Raw genomic sequence first — 23,730 nt, forward strand, 5'->3', positions numbered from 1 at the left:
TGAGGCTTTAAGAAGCTGCTGACCAAAAACCACAGCCACTTTTCCAGAATGTTTCTTTTAACTTTTTGTAGCTGGTGTAGAGTCATGTTCTTATTGTTGAGTTACAGCAGTTACAAGTAAATTCAGGACATATTTGTAGTGGTTTGCTTTAAAAATAAATCTAAATCTTACAGCAGAATGACTGCTTACAGATTGCAGTTCAAGAGACTTACTAAAGCAACAAACAACTTTAAGGCTTGTTCTCCTTGCTTAGCACATTGGACTGCATTTATTTTTTCTCCAGCAGTAAAATGACCATGAGCAAAATAATGCAGGAACTTCACTGTTACTTTTATCTTACCATCCTCATACCTGCCATCCATCTGGCTGACCTGATTTTACCAATACATTCTCCGAGAAGACATCTCCCACAAGGTTTCTGGTCTCTAGTGGGTATTAACAGGGCATGTGCCCAATGGCTTGGCCCTTCTCTTCCATCATGGGGAGAGAAGAGCAGACATCAACTCTCTATCCTTGTCCTTCCCAAGTCTGAGTTGGCTGAGTCAGGGTCCCTTCCATTTATTTCACAGAGAGTGCAGCAGTGGTACTTCCACTGACATGAGTCGCTGCGGCCCCCTACACAAGTTCTGACCGCTTGACTGATTTCTGTTTTCCTTCTTTAAATGCTGCGTTGTGATGTCATGACTTTGAAGTCTTCACTGTGTACGTACTGCAGTCATTTGTCAATGCTGTCTCCATGGTATCCCTCGGAAGTCTCAGAAAACCCAGTATGCAGCCTATACTGGGTCAAAAACAAACTACGAAGAAACTTTGCTGTGTGGAGGGTGTGAAGTTATCTCCTTAAGTATTATGTTATGCACATAGTTCACTAATAAAAATTTAACTTAAAATACGTACTGCAAAATAGTAAAATAGAAAATGGGTAATCCACAGCTGAGTTAAAAACGGAGTATCTTTTATTGAAACACACAAACAAGTAGTCCTAGTTGAGTGTAATGAAATGTATCAAAAACCTTCATTATTTATATATAATCAGGTGGTTTGGAGCAAGGGAGTGGTTACAGAGGGTGTACTGTTAAGAGCAGTAAAAGCATTAAACTCATTCCTTTAACCAAACCAAGTCAGCTGTTTTTAGTTTCCACACTGTAGTGTGGTTTGAAATGGTTGTTTCCAGACTTCATTCGTATCATTTTTTTCTCTCTTTTCTTGTACTTCAGTCTGCAGTAAAATGCAGTTAGGCTACGTTTCCTTTCTCCTTTTTGTAAACACCTTTATTGAATTATTACTTGTGACAAAGGCAAATTTACATTTATACAAAAATAATCAAACTATTAAATTAAACATTATACTTCACGTATATTGCTATATATCATATAACATAAACAATATTACATAAATTATTCAATTCTGCTCCTTTTTCAAACAAGAAACATCTTTATTAAACCATTACTTATGACATAAGCAGTCATACAGTTATACAATAAAAACAAACTACACCAACACAATCCTAGTTGCAATTGCAAGCATTTTACATCACAAACCATACTGACACACTCCCAGATGCAAACATTATACATCACTTATCTACCTAATCAGTTTCAAATATTATATAACTCATTTAAGTCCTGTCTTCTTTTAAACCTCATTGATCCCCTGTATGTGTTATTCCCAAAATTCCCATTTTTTCCTATGTAGTTTGCTCCTACCCTTTTCTAAAGATCTCACTTACAGTTCTTTTATCAATGCTACTATATTCACTACTTGCAATATAGCTGGTTTAGTTTTGATTTCCATTTCCTAGTAATTGCTTTTTTGGCAGCCACCGTAATTAGACACAGCAAGGCCTTACCACATCTAGGAAATTCCAATTCTGTATCATAGCTCAGAAAAATCATCTTCCTTGTCACACCAGTCTGCCCATACAGCATCTCCGACAGGGTGTCCCGCAGGGAATCCATAAAGTCCACCAACCCACCTCACTCCCAGAAAATATGTTCCCAAGTACCTCTGTCTTCCCCATCACACCTCCAACATTTGCTGTCTACCTGAGGAAAAATTCTCTGGAGTCTGCTTGGTGTTTAAAATTATCTTTGTAAATGTTTCCAATCAAAAATTCTAAATCTTCTAGATTTTGTTGTGTATTTGGGAGATATGTGTATATCCTCCCATTGTTTTTTTGTGAATTGCTTATCCAGTTTCTCTATCCAATCATTTCTAACCTCCACTGATTGATTCTTATAGTTGTCATGCGATATTTTGTATGGTCTACTAATTATTCATTTTTTAATGGCAGCTTCTGTTCTAGATTCTATTAAAAACCCCACCAGTCCCGGTCTTTCATTTAGGACCCAGCTATTGCTTTCTCTTTGCCTAAACTCTAGCAATCCTTGATAGGGAAGGCAATCTCTAACCTGCATGCCAAATAAATTCTTGGCCTGTTCCCATTCTATTACCTTTCACTCTGTACTTATTTGCTCTCCAATACCTTGGTTCCTTTGCCAGTTTTCTCCAATAAATTCCAGCCCCCCCTCTTGCCTATTGCCTGTATCCCTAATTGCAGTCATTCCTATCGGCAGAACCTCCTTTCTCCATTCCCATGCTGGCTTCGTTCTTGGCATACTTTCTGCTACTTTATGAATATAATATTCTGTATAATTATTGCTGTTCTCCTTAAAAGCCTGCATCCAAAATCCCAGTCTTTCCTTATTTCTTGACCCCCCCCCCATTTCAACATTATCCCTTTTCACTATGAATTATAATTTTCTGCTTATGCTATTAACTTAACTTTGTAGCTCTGCAATACCCCATTCAGATTAGATTATCCCAATCTGCCCTGTTCTGCTGGAAAAATCTGCTTTATTCCGCTTGACTTTTGCTGTCTTCCCCACCCAAATAAAGCCTTACAACTCTTTATTAATTGTTATCCACAACTTCTCTTGTGGTTGATTTAAAAATATGTCTGACCTGTGTAATGGGACTAAAAACATTTTGACAGCTTGTATGTTGCAATCCATATCTCTATAACAAAGCTTCCATTTTCTCATTTTTTGTATTATCCTTTGTTAGTCTCTTCCCACATATCCTTAGCTGCCACACCAGAGTAATTTTTAATTTTATACTCCTAAATACTTCATTTTATTACGTCCCCATAAATAAATGTTGAAGCCGCGGTGGTACAGCGGTAGCATTGTTGCCTCATAGCAAGAGGTTCTCCCATTCAATTCTCGACTGGAGCGCCTTCTGTGTGGAGTCTGCATGTCCACCCCACGGTCGAGTGGCATTCGAAAGATGTGTAGAATGGGCGTGCCTTCGCTGAAGGTTGGGCGTCGAGCTGGCACCTCGACACCTGTAAAAAATCTACTGCCAATCATTAGCGGACCGGAGTTCCGCTGTGGCGACCCCTAACTGGGAAAAGCCAAAAGAAGAAGAAATTACATCCTCATAAATATGGATATTGCTGAACCAGATTGTGTGTGAGTACGTAATTTACTGCTATTGCCTTTGTTGTAACTTCATTAATTTTGTATCCCGAAAAGATTTGAAACTGTCTCAAAATGTTCCATAACACTTAATGCCTTTTTCTGGTTTTGTCAGCTATATAATAATATCATCTGCAAATTATATTTCTTCACTACCATACCAATTATATCCTTGAATTTCTTAGTCCCTTATTTTCTTTGCCAGTGGTTGAAAATATAATGCAGATAACAAAGGAAAAGAGGACACCCCTGCGTGGTTCTTCTGCTCAAGTAGAAGTTATCAGGGAGGACCTCACCCGCTTTAATTTTTCGCCTCCGATCCCTCATATTTTCTCCTAATCAACCTTATATTTTTTTCAGGAAATGTAAATACTTTCATTGCACTGCTCATAAAGTCCCAGCTTACTCTGTCGAATGCTTTCTCCTGCATCAAGACCCACCAACAGTGGTATTTTCTTACATTCTGCTTCCCTCTGGATCATCAGTGTTTTTTGTTAATGTTGTCAAATATTTGCTTCTTGTCCACAAAGCTACATTGATCCATATCTATCAATTTTGGCATTACTTTTGTCATTCTTTTAGCCATTATAGACATGAACATTTTATAGTCATGGTTTAGTATTGAAATGGGCCTGTATGAACCTGAGTCTGATGGATCTTTACCCTCTTTAGGTATTACAGCTATCACTGCTTTCCTCCAGGATGTTGGTACTGCTCCACCTCTTACAATATGTTAAACAAACCCTTCCAGATCAGTTTTTCCCTCTTAGCTTCCAAACTTCTACAGGAATACCATCTTTTCCTGGGTGCTTTCCTGTAGATTGGTTATACATCACAATGTTTATCTCATCTCCTCATGTCCTAACTGATAGGAACTGAGCCTCATATACCTCTAATCTTGGCATATATAATTCTTCCATAAGCATTTCCATTTGTATCTTTTCTTGATTTCCATATTTCTCAGCTTTATACAGACTTTCATAGAATTTACCAAATATTTCTAATTCCTCTACAGGATCTCTTGTTACTTTCCTTGTTGTAGGCTCCCTAAGCTTGGTGACAGCCCTTTCTATTTTCTGTTACCTGAGCCGATGTGCTAAAAGATTTTGTGCGCTACTGTTTATTATCAAAAACAGTTGTTTGGCAGCAGCCTTTTTAAGCTCCTGCATATTGAGGTAATTCCTTATTTTCTGCTTAGCATTCTGCAGCTGATCCACTTCTTGTTCTGTGAGATTCCCCCTATTCTACAATATTTTAACATTTGTCAGTCTGTCTGGATAATTCTTGTTACTTCTTAACAATAGTTCCCTTTCTTTTATTTCCACCCTATTTTTAAACTCCACCTTTATTTTATCCCACTCCCTAGCTATATTTTCAGAAGAAATATCTGTCCTCTCTAATAGTTCCTGTATAATCTCCACTACCCATTCCTTAAATTGCTCTCATTTTAACAGATAGGTGGGAAAGCCCTAATGTCTCATTTTATTTCATTACCCTGTGTTTTTATTTTAGTTATTATTGGTGCATGATCTGAAATAATTATTGGATGCATATCAAGACCTTCAAGTAAATGCACATGTTCCTGTGAAATGTTGATTCTGCCTAGCTTAGCCTGTTTTTTTATATTTTGAGGAATAATATGCAAGTTTACTCTGAACTCCTATTACTAAGTTCACATCATCCATGCCAAATATTTTCATAAATTTCTTCAAAAAACAACCCTCCTTTGTTATACTTTCCCTCCTGGGCCCCCAGACACATCCTGACTGTTGCAGATCACATTCCGTTCCCCACCTATAGGTAATATTCCTTGATGAAAACTGATTATTTCGCACAGACTTTTCTTAAGCTGTTTTAGGTGTAATATAAGTACGTGCCGTTGTAATCCTCCTCCCCCTTGCCAGTAGCCCTTCAGCACTACAAACCTACCATTATTATCTTTTTTTATCCTTTTCTGTCACTATCAAAGCTCCTCTTGAAATTAATGTAAGTGTTCCTGTTTTCCTTTCTTCCTGGTATTCTGCTGAATAACCATCCTGAAAAACTTTCTTTATCAAATTCACATGTTCAGTTCTTTTTAAGCGTGTCTCCTGTAACATAGTTATTTGCACTGTACATTTTTTAATGTAGTTCATTACTCTTTTTTTTTTTTTTTTTGTTAAATGTTTAGTGCCAGCTTTTATGTTACATGCATACACTGTTTGACACAAACTTTTATACAGTTGTTTCTTGTATTTTTTGAACGCTTAATGATATGAAGTAGGGCATATGCTTTCGAGTCCCACACAAGTCCAACAAATTCCGGAAGTCCAATATTTCCAGATTTTCTTGTTCTGTCATATTTCACATAATAAAAACTTGTGATATAGTTCCTCCTTGAAATCCCCATATTCTGGTTATCATCTTTTAAGCTGATAACTTACAGGTCAACAAAAGTTCAGTTATACCAGTAATCAGTGAGCAAGGCCTGCTCTTAAGCATATAATATTGTTACAATATTAGCAGCATATAGTATTAGGGCAGCCACTGTGGTGCAGCGGTTAGCGTTGTCACCTCACAGCAAGAGGTTCTCTGGTTCGATCTGCGGCTGGGGTGCCTTCTGTGCGGAGTCTGCTTGTTCTCCCTGTGGTCGCGTGGGTTTCCTCTGGGTACTCCAGTTTCCTCCCACATCCCAAAGATATGCTGTAGGTGGATTGGACACTCTAAATTGGCCCTAGGTGTGAGTGTGTGTGTGCCTTCTGTGGAAGGTTGGGTGCCGGGCTGGCAACTCGACACCGTAAAACTCCACTGCCAATCATGAGCGGACAAGTGATCCACTGCGGCGACCCCTAACCGGGAAAAGCCGAAAGAAGAAGAAGAATGCATTATAATCCCACATTGTTATTGGTTTTGTTACTGTTCCTCTCCCAAATCCTGTCTCTCTCTCTAATTTCTAATGTACTCTCGATTCTTCTAGTCAACTCTCATGCTCCCTTTCTTCACTCCAGCATTTTCTGTTGAAAGATTGGAAAGGTTTCACAGGTACAGTCTCTCTGTGGTCTTTATTATCAGAACAAGAAGAAGCAGAATCTCTTTCTGTTTCATAGCTTACCTTTTTTGGACAATCTTTCTTAGCATGTACTTAATCAAGAAATTATTTTGTCCATCCAGGGGAAGAATAATTTGAAGACAGCTGGATACAGCCGTTTGAATCTCACACCTGCATCTAGACATTCACTGAATAGTGGAATACATTTGGACTTCTTCTGCCTGGTGTACAATGAGTAATCATTCTCCACAAACACTCTGCTGTCTCCCACTTTTAGTACTTTGTCCTTCTGCCACAGTTTTGTAAAAATCAACTCCTAGGATTGCGTCTTTACTATTAGAAGTCTAGGTTGCTTTCTCATAGCCAGGTTTGGAGCATGCACACGATGTGCCTTTTTGACATGACAACAACTGCTATGGAATACCAGTGCAGTTTGCTTATAACATCTCTTCCCCAGCAGTCTCACTCAGCCAGCCTTTTCTTCATTTCTTCCTCTGATTTTTGCAGCTTTATATCCTCATCTGAACATTTTGTTTCAAGCCTCTTCCATTTTCCAAGTCTTTTGTTGTTGTTTGTGTTGATATACTCCATCAGTGTTTCATTTATTTTAACAATGTCTGTGTGCAGTTGTCTTGTATCTTCCTGTAGGCTACTGGAATTCATGTCTGGAGGTTGCATTGCTTTTTGCTGAACAGCTGCAGAACTTTCCCCAGTTAGTGTTTCTTCATGTTTTGTAGCCGATATTTTCCAGGTCCTCTGTATTTTTTTTCCTGGCATCCAGTACACTTACTAGCCAATAAACACAAGACTACTGGCCTTCTCTGCTGAGTTTCTGTTTTCACACTGGGAGAGCTAGAATTAAACTGTTAGTCAGTGTGTAGCCATCTTGGAAGTCCACTTCCTCTCTCCTTGGTAGCATTTTGTGCAGTCTTATGGTTTTCCGTGTTCAGTGCAGTTGCCCAGTCTGTTTAGGATGGAAATGAAGCAGAACTGACAGGGCTGGATTCAGAAAACTCTGCTGCATAGTGATAACTGAATTTGTGATAGGATCGACCACTTGCAGTATGTTTGAGATTCTAAAGTCAAGGGTCCACCACATGGGCATGCCAAGAAGCTCTGTTGGTTATGGCATTTGATGATGGCCATATAATGAGCAGCAGTGCATCATAATCTGGCAAAACAAAATGGTGTTGAGTTTCAGAAACATATAAATGCAGCTTACCGAGCTGCACCCACTGTATATTTGTAGATGCCGAATGCTTGTATTCAGATTGAGTAAATTGCTGATTAATATTAGTAGTTGCTGATGCCACTGCCATGCATGACTGTGCAACATCACCGTCTGAGATGCCGGGTCACCTGATCGCAGTTATTGTTTCGTAGACACCACTATTCTAGTATTGTGGACTGGTATCTTGTTGACAGGGACACCATTCTAGAAATTATGGGCATTTGTTAGCCTTGTCTGCAGCCCAGTTGGAGTTGTGGAGTAACTGTCTCAGTGGATACTGGTATGTGTGGTTTTATGTTTATTAGCTACAAGGACCATTCAGTGACCTACAGGGGGGACACAGTTGTAATTTATCAGGCATCTGCCTTGAGAATATTGTATCAGATTCTTGATGTGAGCAAGTGCATGTGGTTCCCATGTATGCCAGAAGAGTGAACCAACATCATGTGGGATTTCTATGATATAGCCCATTTGCCTGAGGTAGTGTGGACCATAGACCATACTCGCATTGAAATAAATACCCCACCTGCTGAACTGGGAAGGTCATATGTGAACCACAAAGCCCATCATTCCATTAGCTGTCAAGTGGCCTGTAATTCATGGGGTATCATTTACAATGCATTTATGCAGGCTACCCAGGCAGTTATGAGTCCAACATGTGGCACACCATGACCTGTACCAGTGGTTTGTAAGTGGTTGACTTCCTTCAGGGACATCTTGTTGGTGATGCCAGATGTGCCCTAGAACCCTGATTCATGATGCTCACAAGAAATCCTCAAGATCCAACAGATCATGGTTACAGCTGTGCGCATTCACAAACAAGAACATGTGTGAACACTTTTTTTATCTAGATTCATCAGGTGGTGTGCTGCATTATGACCTTACCACATGTATGAAAACAGTGTCCATGTATGCAGCCTTACACAGTATTATACCTGGGAAGCAGGTACAGCAGTGTGGGCACATGCAAGGACTGCAATTCTCAGTACATCAGGCAGCAGAGACCGAGTCAGACATGGAGTCAAAGGGGGGGGGAGCCAGCAGCAGGGAATGATCATGTTACTAGAAGTGTGAAGTGTGTTATGTACTTGGTGCTGTGGTGGCATGAGTGTGGGTGCTGAGATGCTTCCATGGAGACTAGCTGAAGCACTGTGGCTTGGTCTGCTGAACAGGGCCAGGGCATGCTTAGCAGAGGGGTCAGCATCCCGTGCAGGTTCTCTGCCAGGAGTTACACAGGAGAGTTGCACAGGACATACCATGACCATAGCTAAATGCTTGTTTGCTGCATAACCTTGAGCAAGGTCTTCTGTTAGATGTGCTATCTTGAGGATGTCCATGACTACTGGTTTGATCTCTCCTGAGCATAGACACCTCCATATCGGATGTTGCTGTGCAAGTGCTAGCCTTCTGAAATGGAACTCTTTCATTCCTGTTCGAGTTGGCTAACATCTGTGGATGTAGTAAATGATCAGCTTATTACAGGGATCGCCTACCAGGGGCAACCTTTCAGTGTGCGATTGTCTATTCAAGAAATCAGACATACTAGTCATGCACAACCTGGACGACCCTCACTGCCTCTGCCATGGTTGTGATAGTACTAGCCATTGCCTCCATGATGGCCCTGGACATGCATTAGATTACAGCCACTGATACTCCTGGGAGGATGATAACCATGTTTGTAGCAAGCCATTACCAACCCTCCCCCCACTCCCATTGGGTTGACCTCTCTGCCGATGAGTGCTAGTAGCAGATTCAAACCTCTGTCTACTGGGACAGCACACTTCCCTGATCTATAGTGTCCCCTTCAGCCTGTCCTCTCTGTGTAGGTAGCCTGAGTATCCGCAAGCTTGGAGGCTGTGTTCCATGGTATGTGTTAATATGCTTAAGTTACATTGCCTGTGTCCAACATACACTCTGTACTCTCTGACTGTGTCTCCGCTATTGTTATCAGAGGCTGCAGATCCTCTAAGATCAGGCGGACCAGTTCCACAGAGTGCTGGTGCCAGATAAAGAATCTGCTGTTTACTGGACCAAACTACAAGTTCTCCGGTGTAAATATGACCCAGCACTAGAACTATACAGCCAGCTGAGATTTTTTACAAATCTATGTATGATAGATTAAAAAATAATAAAATAAGAGAAAAAATAATAAAGTAAGATTTTAAGTGCATATCTTGTACACATTAATGTGGCTGCTGAATCCCTGATGTACCTGTATACTGTAAGTTGGGCAGCTTCAAGTAAGTTTCATGGTGTCTAACTGGCACTTACTAATCCATAGAAATAGGTCTATATACCTGATGGAGCTGCAGAGGATGGTCTCTGGGGCATGTCCAGCAGTGCATTGTGGGACTGTAGAGGTGTATCCCCCTTGGAGAGATGCCAGGAACTTCTCAGTCTCTGCTAGAGATGGAACACTAGATGTTCCCCTCCTTCAGCTGCCCTACATTCCCATGATAGGATTTCTGCTGTGTGCAACACCCCGTATCTCATTGGTGGCCTTGAAGTGCAACATTTTGTAACAGCAGTTCTGCTCATCAACCACATTAACATTGGTTACAGTCTCATTCCTGGCATTGTCACAATAGGGTAGGTCAGCTGTTGGAACAGTCTAGGTATCCTTCTTCCACTTTTCCCTTGTTTCTGCCTGCAAATCCTGGTATATTATGAATGCGTCTCTCTCTCTCTCTCTGTATGTAAGACACTGTAGTCACTGGAGTAGCAAATTCAATGATCACTGCTACTTTTGTCTTCTTTTCATGGACTACTGTATCTGTTTTTTTCGCTCCTGTTTTTTAAACGGTTGGTAATGAGTGATCCCATGTGATATAAACTCCATAATTTTCTGTAATGCTTTGTGGCTTACAGTTCCAGAGCTTCTCAGCTACTTCACTATTATAATGTTTGCACAGTCCGCAATCCAACATCTTGCCAAATAGTTATGCCTTTCAGTATGCAGTCCTTCTGCCATTTGTATGTTCCAACCAGCAACAAGGTGTACAGCTGTTTCCAATTCTGTTTTACAAAACATGCGTTTCTCTGTTTCTCCCACATGTTCAGTGGACTTTGTAAACCAATGTGTACATAGTCCACTATCTTGGGCCAATATTAACCTTTTGTCTTTTGGTTTAAATTTACAACTCCATAACCATTCCTGTGTTCAATCGTGATCAACATGAGGTTGTTCCAAGAATTTTCTGTACTTGCACCTATATATCTGATGTCATTTTTTATTGTATCCTCATCTGTTAGGTTTGTTTGCAGGGGATTGTTAGGAATTTTGCATTAGTCTTTTACAAGCTGAAGTAAGTTTGTCCTGAAGATGTCCATAAAGATGGTCTTATTTGATGGTAGGATGGAAAAACTAGGCCTGACAAAGAAAATGACTGTGTGTGTAGGCCTGACAGAGAAAATGACTGTGTGTGGTCAGATTTAACAAAGGATGAGATGTGAGATAGGGATGGTTCAGACAGGAGCTAGGTTGTTAAGGGCTACGTCAAGGATATTAGAGCCTCTAGTAGGGAGTGCTACAGTTTGATCAAGTGTATTGGTATTAAGTATCAGAAGAGCTGAGGATGGTCATCTTTAGAAATATTTAGCTTGATATTTAGTCCTTCAATTATGTTAAAATGTTTCATGATTGTTTGGGGATAGTGATGAGGATCTTTAACTAATGGTTGGATTTATATTGTCTGTGATTTGGATGTCTAAGAGCACCAAGTTAGGGTTGTGGGCAATTTGGTGGGAGGGCAGTGGTGTTTATATATACACATACTTGCCAACATTTCTCAGACTTCTGAAATCATGGGCAAGTACTCCAAGCATCAGTATAAAATTGGCAAGAAATCAATTGCTAAAGCTTCCACAAGAAGAAGGAGTGAGGTCTTTGTAACTCGTCTGTCCTTTTGAGGACCTGAAAATGTCAGCAAGGAGAGGCACGATCTTGCTGGCTCTCAGCTCTGACATCTTCTCTGGTGGCCCCAACTGCTGCTGGCCCTTTAGTGGATGAGAGCAGGATACTGGCTGCTCAGACTTTCTAGGATTTTGTAACATTATTTTGTTACCAGGTGATGTGTCCCATGCATCTTGAAATAGCCAGTCCTTGCTCAATGCTTCCAGGAACCACTGTTCCTCTTTGGATATCCCATCACTTGTGTCTGGGAGCATCTTAGCCTTGGCAGAGGCATAGCCTTTTCCTTAGTGTGAGGGAAGTCTAGCCAACCAGGCCTCCTGCAGTGCAGCCAGTAGGCCCAGTGCTTTTGGCTGGGGTGCTTATCCTACTGACAACTACTCTGTGGTTGTGATCAAACAAAGTGAATTGATTCAAGGAACCTGGACAAAGCTCAGCGTAATGGAGGGGAACAAAGGTCCAAAAACAGTGACAGATTTTATTGCTGTTATAAACTTGGAAAGTTGAGGTTTTGTGTTGGTGTGCATTTTCTGAAGGATATGAATCCTAGACCTCAAATGTTGTTATTATTTAATGTCTTCAGTCCCTAGTGCCTTGCCAGGATACCTCATTTTTATGAGGAAAAGACCAAAAGTATGAAGCAAAAATCTGGGCATTCTGCGAAGATCAGGACAGTTTAGAGGTACAACAGTTTGTCAATTTTAGGAGGGCAGGGCAGAAATTCAAGGAAAATCATGTGCTTTTATGTTTCTTTAATTTTGCATAACTTACCTGATTTTTCTTGTATTTTGCTGTGTCCTCCATAGCATTTGCCAGTAGCAGAGTCTAGCCACTCAATGGTGCTTCAGCAGCTGGACTTTTTTATATTGATATATGCTTGATTTACAACTGGCATGGTAGTTGGGCTGCCCAATCAGCATGCACATTTTTGAATACAAATGAGAAGTCATTGTATAATAGCACTTAAAATATATGTCCTTGTACTTTGGGTTGTCCTTTGCTCCTAAGTTATTTGCAAAATGTTAGGTCCATTTTTTTGCACACCTCAAGGTTGATTGACATGTACTATTATCTGGATGACTGAGTGATCCATCTCGCATCTCATGTAGAACTGCCCACAGCCCTGGACTGTACCAACAAATGGGTAATCAAGCTAGAGATGTCCTTAATTGACTAGAAATCCCTTCCCAAAAAGACTATCATGGGAGCAATCCTCAGTGCCAAGTGTGTGCAAGCTGTGTCTTCCACCAAAGTAGCCTTCTTCCAGTCAGCCAAAAAGGTGTCCATGATATCTAGAGCAAATTGTGAAGGCACTTTGGTACACACCCGTCTCCATTCATATGATTCTGCAGATGATAGTTTTTGTTACCTGAGGAATTTCTGGTGTCTGTGCGTCAATTCTCTTTGAAGGCTGATTCTGCTCATTCTATAACACGGATGGCAGATTACTTGGGTAATAGCCATTCAGTCTATTCCATGAGACATAAAGTATTCTTCACTTTGATAAACCATAAGTATTGCTCATCTCTTTCTGTTCCTCTTCCTTCTGTTATTTCTCCTTTCATCCTGTTTCACTAACTTGTCTCTATCCCCCACCCTCCCCTCTTCTGTTATTCATCTCTTCCTCGGCCTGTTATAAAGTTAGTCTTCCTTCTTTTATTTTCTTCCTTATTTGCTACTGCTTGTACGCTTCTCCTTTCTACTATCACCATACCTGTCTTCTGGCATTCTCCTCCTAATCTGTGCATGAACACATGGTGCATTTGTTACCCTATAATGTCAGATCCAGTGCCTTTTCTGTCTGCCTCAACCTGTGGGTTATTGGAGCGAATTGAATTTGAAGCTGAGACTTCAGACTCTTGGTTCCAAAGCTCCAGCTCCCCTGCCCTAATGCTGTGCATTCCTCAATTTCCTTCAGTATCATTTGCAAGTTTTCTGTGATACTTGTGCTCTCTAAAGCTCCGTTGGAGATGGGCATTTTTCTGTTGATTTATAGTGCTTATAGCCTTTTGTGGTACTGTGTTTACTTACAGTTAGGAATTCTTCTTTCTCTTGGGAATTTAGTTGTGTATTTTTCAGAATATTATGACCTCTGTCATTTTTTCTCTGTTGTACTTTGGTTAGGCTTGGTGTCCATTTTTTGCTCTCTATTTTCCTTATGCTTATATTTCCCCTTGGGGTTTTCTTATTGTGTTTGCCGTGTGTTGGCTCTAGTTAACATTTTTCTCGATGTGTTAGATGTTAGTAAGTTTTTGTGTACTGCTGTGATGCACCTTTTCTACAATATCCACATTTTTGTGGCAGAATGTCTGAAGAGACTTTGGGTTTTCATAAATATATTGGCTGTGGTCACAAGCTGCCCCTGCAAGATTCACATCAGCTGTGCATGTACTGCTTAGGGGTAGCTTATCCGGACCACAGCTGTGAGGCCTGTGCCTGTTTTGGGGCTAGGGCCTTAGCTGATAGATATGCCAAGTTAGAGATGAGGGGGCTTCTTCCTAGCTGTTTCTTGAAAGGATCCCCATCTGTTGGTTCTCACTCTCCAATTAAGAAACCTCAGGAGAAAGGAAAGAAAGATGAAGACAAATTTAAAGCTAGAGACAGAAAAGACAAGAAATAAGATAAGGAAGAAAGAAGTAGTAGGAAAAAAAAGGAAAATCTGGAAATAATCTCTCTGAGTTCTCGGCTTCTGGTAAGCTGGTTCAGAAGGCTACCACCACCCTCTGCCTCTTCATCTGCCTCCCTGGTCCATATTCTCAGTTCTTTTGGCACAGTCCTTGGAAGAACATTGGTCCCAACTTTCAGAAGTGCTCCTTTCTGGCTGTGGCACCAGAATCGTTGGTAATTATAACCTTTTCTCGCTGTCTCCCCTGATCTGACATTCTCATCTGAGCCTTCACCCCTCAGGTCCAGTCTTCACTGATTAGGGTCCAGGATTTTGGAAAAAAAAACCCTATGCTGGTCTGCTAAGCCTCTTTCAGCATCCTACAGAACTGTTAGGTGTACTTGAAGCCATAGGGAAATTGATTGAGGCAGGATGATGCAGGCATTCTTGAGCATTACCTCCCTCTCTGCTGTGAGGCTGATGAAAGACGGCCGTCTTGCCTCTTTTCTTTTTTCTCCATCTTGGGCGTGCCCTTTGGACCCATTGGTTCTGGATCAGACATCTGTCCCTGTAGTTAACACATTGGCACCGACAGTTTGGATAACTTCAGTCCTGCTGTCTGCCTTGATGTACTCTGTTATGGCCCTGTTTGAACCGTCTGCCTCCTAGACCCTCTGGGTCAATCCTAAGGCTTTCAGAGCCATCCTTGAGGACTCTGATGAAAGATTTCATTCAAATCACTGTGTAATAGCACCTCTTTTGGCAACATTGAGTTAATAAGACAAAGAGGGGCTGGACCATTGAAACCCTTTCTCCTGAGGAGATGCTGTTTCTTGAAGGCCTTCAGTTTAGGCCCATCAGTGACTTGTGAGGTACCGCCACCTGATATGCTGTTTGATCTAGTATCTAGGAGGGGTGGAGAGAACCCTACATGGTGAAATCTGTCCTTAGGAAGCTAGACAAATTATTACTACCACTCAAGGATAGGCCACATTAGAGCAAGGGGCCTGTGGTCGATGCCATTGTAGTAGCCATAGCCACCAAAAAAGAGCCCTGAGGAGACTGCATCAGTCCGTCTTTTTGATAGAAAGTTGAAAACGTCGGCTACATTTGGGAAGTGCAGTTGTGCTTCAGCCATTTTTGCTGTCTGTGCACTGAACTGTATGGCATACCTGACCAGGCTTCAGATAGATTTCATTAACAAAGTTTCTATATCAGTGGCATCCCAGCCAACATTCGACACTCGAAAGTTCATGCATGCCGGTTGGCCACCATGCTCTCCATTTCCAACTTATACTTTTCATATCCAGCACAGCAGATGATATGGCTAGGGTGGCAGGCACCAGCATTACAGTTTGCCAGCATGCCTTAATGTTCCTGTAACTTTGCAGAATGATTCAAGGCATCCCTCTTTAATGCCTCATTTGATGGGTACAGGAGTGAAGTAGGATAGCAAGGCATTTTCTGCTTTTTGGAGTTCAGTTTTCTACCCCTCAGAGGACCTACTGGTATAACCAGAACTTCAACAGATACTTTCCTAGGGGCAGGAGTGGTCTGCAGAATCGGGGCTTCAGAGGGCCTTTTCTCCAACATGCCCTTTTTGTTCCTGAAGGTTTGCTCAGCTGTTGCACCTTGGAGGCAGTTGGAGGGTGCTTGGCTCTCTACCCTTAAGCTTTGACAACAGTGATGTTGGATTCCTGGGGTTGAGAGTCTTTACAAGAGGCTACACAATCCCTTTTCAGTTTTGGTTGATTTTTCATCAAAAAATTATTTCTAGATGTTTCACCCCATCAGAGAAGGGTGGCAGCAGCCGAGATTCAAATGATGCTTGTAAAATGAGTCATTAGGAGGTCTCTTCAGACCAGAGAATATCTGGAGTATTTTCAAGATTCTTTTTGGTGCCCAAGAAAAACAAGTACCTCTGGCCTGTTTTGGATCTAAGCAAATGCTATCAAGTCATTCCAGGAGGTTCCCGTCCTTCCAGCTTGGGACCAGTTACTCTCAGTTTTGAGCAAAGACCTTTGGCTTGTTTTCACCCAGTGTATGCCAATAGTAGTAGCTCGGTTCTGGATGCAGGGATTCCAGGTCTTCCAATATTTAGGCTGTTCCCTTCTTATGGCTACTTCAAGGGCATTACTGATTCAGGCAAGCTGCTTGTCGTAAAGCAGCTGTGAGCCTCATAGCCCCTTTCTGGTCCAGACATGTTTGGTTCCCCCCTTCTGTGGGCCTTACCTGGTTCACCTTATCTGGATCCGGGATCCAATTCAGAATAAAATCTCCCATCCCTCAAGTCAGTCTAACCCAGATGTCAAATCTCTCAAACAGACCGCTTGGTTCCTCCACTTCCAGTGATAGCCGGAGATGCCAAGCTGTCCTATAGAGTTTTACGTATCCTTTCTTCAGCTCAGAAGCCTTCTGTCAGGAAGAATGAAGGCAGTAAATGGGAAAAAATAGTATTTGCCATTTCAAAGGGTATAGACCCTTTTTATGCCCCTTAAATGCTATTTTAGACTTTTTACCTGGTCTTTGTCAGTTTAGGGCTAGCTATTCTACTACTAATGCTCAGCTGGCAGCATTTCCAATTTCCATGTTGGTCAAGAACATCTTCCCATAGCCCCATAAGTATATAAAGCCTTTTTTTGAAAGCAATCTTTCTCCTCCGACCTCATTTGAGGGGTCTAGCCTTTTATTATAGACACTAATTGGGGCGTTCTTCAAGCCTGCTTCTACAGTGCATCTTAAGTTCTTGTCAAGGAAAACTTTTCTTAATTGCAGTAACTTCATCCAGATGATATCAGAACTTCACATGCGGTCTTGTAGGTCTCCTTATCTGATTTTTCACAAGGACCGGGTTTCCTTGTGGACCGATGGTCTTTGCCTCTCAGTCTAAACTGAGTCAGTCTATTCATTTGCAAGTATTCTTCCAAATTTCAGTAATAAGGGTGAGTACAATCTTAATTGTCTGGATCTTCAGCATTTGACATTTTATTTAAGTAGAATCAATAACTTCAGAAAATCAGACGAAATCTGTGTCCTTTTCAATGGCCAAGTTATGTAAAGCATTTTCTTAGGTCACTTTATCCAGGTTGCTTTCTGGCTGCATATGTTTGTGTAAAAGACTAATGGTTTATTGTGTAAAAGACTAATGGTTTATCCTTGCCTTCCAAACCAAAGACTCATTCTGCAAGACCAGTATCTATCTCAATAGCTTTTGTAGAAACACTTTTTGAATGGTATTTGCTGAACCACTACTTGGTTTGTGTACTTGTACCTTTGTATCTTATTACAAGCTTGACATTTAGTCTAGGTGTAAGGCCTTCTTTGGCTCTGCTGTTCTTCAGAATGTTCCATCTTAATATCACCCAGTTTAGCTGGCTGGGTACTCTGTCCCACAAGTTGAGGCAGACTAAAAAGGCAACGTTGGATACTAAAGCTATGTACTTGACATAACGCTAGGTCCATGTTGTCTTATTCTTTCTGTCTCAACAACCCCTCACTCCATCCCCATATCAAATTGTCACTGGTATTCATTGGCTGTTAGTGAACCTTGTGGGCCTATCTGAAGTCCTGCTTGTCGGACCTACTTAGGTTTTGGCCTAATGTTTTTTTTAGGTGATGTATTAGGTGGAGACCAGGTATGTGAGCAGCGAACTTGATCTGAGGAGTTTAAGGAATACAGAGTATTATGGGAAGAAAGTTGGAGCTTGTGAGCCAAGAGTCTGCAGTGCTGGATTCTCATCTGATCAGATTCAGTAACCCACAGTTTGAGACCTATGGAAGAGGACCACAACAGTCTAGCATTATAACTTTCATTTATAATTCACTGTAACGTTTATTTTCTGTTTTCCACCTCATGTTAACATAATTTAGTTCTTCTTACCTATGCATACCTTATTTAATTTAGTTTATTTATTGTTCGTTCACTGGGTTTAGTACCTTCTTTTCAGGGGAGACCCACCCAAGGTATTGTTTATGCTACAGTATATAAATAAATATATATATTATATATATATATATATATATATATATATATATATATATATATATATATATATATATACATATATATACATATACATATATACACACACACACACACACACACACACACACACACACACACACACACACACACACCATGTATTTAGCTTTCAGGCTTTCCAGTGTTGCTACACTTGTTTTTGAGACTAAATTATAACAAGTTTAATTTCTGTATATATTGTACAGCTTCACTGTGTTTTGCACTACTTCGTATATTGTACAGCGTCATTGTATTGTATATTGCCTCTGGCTCGGGTTGTGGCTGAACATGAGCCTTGGCTCAGTCCCACCTAACCAGTTCACAAAAGAAATAAATAAAACATACACCTAATCCAATGTTGTACTAACTTGGAGAAGAAAAGTTAAAGTGTACTAGGAGGACATAAAACATACCTCCTCCCGGTGTAATACCGCAACGCAACTGACAAAATCTTTTTAGGACAAATAGTGACATAGCCATCACTGGCATTGTAACTAGTCAACTAGTACAACTCAGCAATTTTCTTTTTTATGACATTCTGAGCGTCTCTCTTAACTGAATGTGTAGGATTTACTTGGTGGCTGTTCTGCCTTCACTGGGTTGGCCCAGTCTTTCTAATGGGGAAGAGAGATGAGCATTCCAGAGCTATGTGAAAGCCCACTGGCCTATTCATTCCTGTCCATGAATTCCTTTCAACCCAGGTTTTCCCACATTGTTGATAGTCAGGTGGCAGGGAGAGGGTCTATTTGCTGGTCTCACTGGAATAGATGACTAACCCACTGCATTATGCGCTGCACATTCTGTGAATCTTTGATTTCTGCTGTATGCTGCCACCTTGAGAGTATTGTGTCACACTAACCCCCCCCCCCTGTACATGCCTATTTCACACAGTGGCAGCACTTGATCCTTGGGTTTTGACACCTAGTGCTTCTGCTAGGTGTCACCCAAATGGAGAACCAGAGATGCCTCATTTCATCCCCCCTTGATAGCTGAGCCTGCAGGAGTCTCTCACTCCTGCTCTTTTCTGGCCAGCTCCTGTAGATACCTGAGCCACTGTTCAATCCCCAGGTTACCTGCACAGGTGTCTTTCTGGACTGTGGCAGACTTTATTCGCCCACATTCAGTAAAATAGACTGTGACCATCGTCATGAACAGCCGAAAATGGCCATTACTGCAAATGCACATTAGTGATTTAGTACACAAATCTGTAATTCTTCCAGATTGAAGCATGCAATGATACAGCAAATCAAAAGGTGCTTCAACAAAGTATTAGTTTAAGGGGGTGCACACACAACAAAGTATTAGTTTAATGGGGTGCACACACAACAAAGTATTAGTTTAAGGTTGTGCACAAACAACAAAGTATTAGTTTAAGGGTGTGCACACACAACAAAGTATTAGTTTAAGGGTGGGCACACTTATGCAACCAGCTTAGTGTATATTTTTTATTTTTTATACTTTTTTCCTCTAACAGATTTGTTTGTTTTTCAATTGAATTATACAGGTTGTAGGTCACATTAAAGGTGGGAAAAGGTTTGAAATGATTTTATTATGGTCTCATTTTTTATATCACAAAAACCTTGGATTTTAACAGGTGTGTGTACACTTTTTATATCCACTGTATGAGGAAATTTCATTAGTACTTTATGAGCCTGTGGACCAGCAAAGCCATTTCTTTGGCTGTAGAGATTCTCTTCCATCTTGAGGGAGTTTTGCTGGTGTTGAGTGCTTATCAAAGCCATTCTAGACTTCCACTTCTGCATCCCAGATCTAAACCACCCATTAACCATGCTTGTCCCAGACTGCAAAGTGTGATTGTGTGACTGTTTGTGTGATTGTGTGTGTGTGTGATTGTGTGTGTGATTGTGTGTGTGTGTGTTTGTGTGTGTTTGTGTGTGTGTTTGTGTGTGTGTGTGTGTGTGTGTGTGTGTGTGTGTGTGTGTGTGTGTGTGTGTGTGTGTGTGTTTGTGTGTGTTTGTGTGTGTGTGTGTGTGTTTGTGTGTGTGTGTGTGTTTGTGTTCAACACATTTTGTCTCACAGTACTAAAGAGATGGCCCAAGGAAGCCAGGAACCAGACATATAGCTATAACTATGATGATGGCCATTGTATAAGCTATCCAGATTTTCAGATCACTTCTCATACTCTGTACCTTGCAGTTTATAAGGGACAGTCCAGCTGTGCCATTGTGCATCATATTGGGGGGCCCATTTGTGCCCCACTGCCAGCTAGCTATGGAGTTCTGGGACATAGTTATTCTTTTATCATACTTTTGAATTCAGCAATTTTTTTGTTTGTTTTTATAGTAGTATTTACACTTATTTGATGAATAGTAGCCCACCAAAATCGCAAGTCCCTTTGAGGACCACACTGTTCCTAGCAGTGCTGGCTCTAATCTCTTGTATAATATATAGGAACCTTGTGCACCAGCCTGGATTTTTAATTGAGTGCCAGCATGCGATTAACAAGGAAGAAGGCACATCTGATGAAATTACTGGCCAGGAAAGAAGTGACATAGGTTTGGTAAAACTCTGAGGTCATGATTTACTGTTAGTGATCTCTCTTAAAGAACTACTGTCAAGGTAAAGTACACTTAATGTACAGCTACACCTTTGGAAGGAACTGAATGGCTGTGCTGCTGTTACTTTTGCCTTGCATTTTTTTATCTGTGCTCAAGCTAAGAGACTTGTAGAATTGGTAGATTTAGAGTACTGTACGGCGGTTTAGAGTCTTCTGGTCCATTGTGAGCCATGGGCAACTGTCTTCATTTGCCTTCTTGACAGTGAGAGGAAAATATTTATTTTTTTAGGTTTAGTAGAATGTTCAGAAAGTTGGCTAGGGCTATTCATCTTTAATTTCATAGATGTGAGATCACTTCCTGTTTATTTATGCATGTATTTATCATGGTGAAAGACTGGTTCAACGTGGGGACATACAGATTTCAAATAGGCAGACCACGAGAAAACAGTTGACCATTCACTTCACATTCATATGTACAGTTATGCTGTTTAACTGATACATAATGCATAAAACAGGAAGGTGCTGAAGTACACTTTCCATAGATGGTATGTAGAGTAGCACACTTTTATATAACCGAAAAATCCCCCCCAGCACATTATCAGAGACTCCTTAATAAAGAGTTATGGAGGGTGAGGAAGCGATATAGCGTACAACACTCTGAATACGCTGTGGTAATATATAATAGGCATCACAACGATGCAGTGCTTTTTGTTGCTGCCTGAGTGCTGTAGTTTGGTTATGGCCACAGTGCTTGCTGGGTGAAATCTTGTGCTCCTCTTTTTGCCCACTTGTGGTTTTCAGTGGGTATTTTCAGCTTTATCCTGCATCCCACATATGTACACACAGTGTAATTACTGATCTTCCAAATTGTACACGTATGTGTTTGCCTTCTGCTTTATGCCTACTGAGTCTTAAGATACGCCCGCCCTAAATAAGTTAAAGTGGGTATTGGTTGTAAAACGGGCAATCTGATATATTGGAGCACTTTTGCAACAATCCTGCTCTTAGAGAGCCGTAGTTACGGTGAGTATGTTTGTTTCTTAGTATTTTTCTAACATATAAATGATGCAACTTTTCTGAAGGATTAATTATGGTAACTTTGTGGGTTTTGTTTACATGAAAATATTAACTAAAGGGAAGTGTCATGAGTTAAGCAGCCTTTGTGTGCAGCATATATCATCTCATTTAACTTTGTTTTTGTTGTGTTTTGCTGACTCTGCTCATTCAGTTGCCAGTGATGCTGTCATCTGCTGCCTTTTAAATGATTTTTTTAATGTTTGCAGTTACTTAATAGTGTTAATTACAAAGATTACGTTGTCTTTTGGATTTCTTATTGGTTTCACCTGAAAAACAGACACCCTTGTCAAGCCCAGTGTAACTTTAGCAGATAACCAAAATACTTCAATATGTCTAATTCAGGTACTGAATTCAAGATGATGGTCTTTTACTTTTATTTTAAAAAGAGCTTTAAAGCACCAAAAACTTGTTTTTCTGTCTTCCCTAGGTTGCTGTTGAAAAGGTAAACCCAAAAGGCATTGATTATGAAACACTAGGAGAACATTTCTGCCGGTGGTTCTATCAACTTTGGAACTCTCAGAATCCTACATTGAATATGGAGCAGGAGACGTGGGGCCCACAGCACTTCTGGGAAGACACCAAACTTAATTTTCTTTACTACACGTCAGTGCAAAATTGTGAGGAATTCCTTGGTTCTGAAATAAGCAGCCACCGTTTATTATCTTTGGTGAAAGATGAGCATCTTTTTTTCAATCCAAACATGGATGGTGGTGGACTGAAATGTGCTTGTTCTCCATATGGACTTGTTGTTGTTGCAGTAGCTGGCACAATACACAGAGGAACTGTGTGCTTGGGTGTTTTTGAACAGATCTTTGGACTTATCCGCGCTCCGCTTGAGGGCAGTAACTGGAAAATAAAGTTTGTAAATCTGAACATCAAAGGACAGAATGTTCTTGAACAAGTAAATTCCAGTCTGAAACCTGTAGTGAAGTATAACAAGAAGGAGCTAGAGGGCTTCTATAATGGCATGTAAAGTCAAAGCTGAAATTGTTGTTTCCATAACCATGCAGACTTCTAGCTGATGTCATGTCAAGAAGCTTAACAGGTGACAAAGTGATACAGCAGATGTGGTCCAAGCCCCTTGAAGGCTGTATTCAGACTAAATTCACTTGGGAAGAACTGCATATCACATGATATGCAAATCAGTATGGCTAGCACCCATGTTTAACATCCCCCTGCACATATGAGAGTTGAATACTTCAGTAGCCTCCTGATGGAGCCTCAGGGGAGACAAAGCATTTTCTCCATTAATAACTGCTTAAGATGGCATCTTTACTAGTATGTGGTAAAATGTACCATTAATTGAGATCAGGGTCGATTTTAGAACTTCTTTGAGTGTAACTATGGGTAGACATTCTCTCAGATTTGAAATACAGTACATGAATCCTCTTGTCGCAAATGCAAGTGCCTTAATGATTTTTTTTTCTCTCAAAGTTTATGGTTGTGTGCACCATTACAAGTTCTGCCAGATACACAGCAAGCAGAGAACATTTTTCCTAAACAAAAAAAAAATGTTTTTTTTTTGTTTCAATGTATTCATTCAAAAAATACAGTGCAACAGAAAACTTTATTGAATGGTTGATTTGTTATTGCTATTGGCTCTGATTTTAGCTCTACTTTTTTGCTGCTTGTTTTCTCAGGGGTTTACATCCGATCCATAGGTATTTGTTTTCTGTATCTGGTGTAAACAGAATGGATCCTGAATACTTTGGGCTAATTTCAAGGATCTGTTTTTCCATAACTACTGGGATTTTGCTTTCTGCCCAAGTATGAAGATGTAGTAAGGCATAACTGCTAGAATTTTGCTTTCTGCCTTCATACTTGGCCAGGTGACTTTGCAGAGCCATAACTTTGGTTGACC

General features: G+C 40.6%; 1 protein-coding gene across 1 annotated transcript in view; it reads left to right on the forward strand.

The window, feature by feature from the left end:
* CCHR5.PART0H3orf38 (chromosome chr5.part0 C3orf38 homolog) overlaps nucleotides 1–23,439 on the forward strand; it is a 44,045-nt gene extending 20,606 nt beyond the window's left edge. Inside the window, exon 3 of the mRNA XM_044072141.1 lies at nucleotides 22,297–23,439. Within this exon, the coding sequence (XP_043928076.1) occupies nucleotides 22,297–22,842 (546 nt within the window). The 3' untranslated portion in view covers nucleotides 22,843–23,439. The remainder of the gene's footprint in view (nucleotides 1–22,296) is intronic.
* The last annotated feature ends 291 nt before the right edge of the window (nucleotides 23,440–23,730 follow it).

The sequence above is a fragment of the Protopterus annectens genome, chromosome 5.part0 (genome assembly GCF_019279795.1).
Source record: "Protopterus annectens isolate FY-2018-M chromosome 5.part0, PAN1.0, whole genome shotgun sequence".
NCBI lineage: Eukaryota > Metazoa > Chordata > Ceratodontiformes > Protopteridae > Protopterus > Protopterus annectens.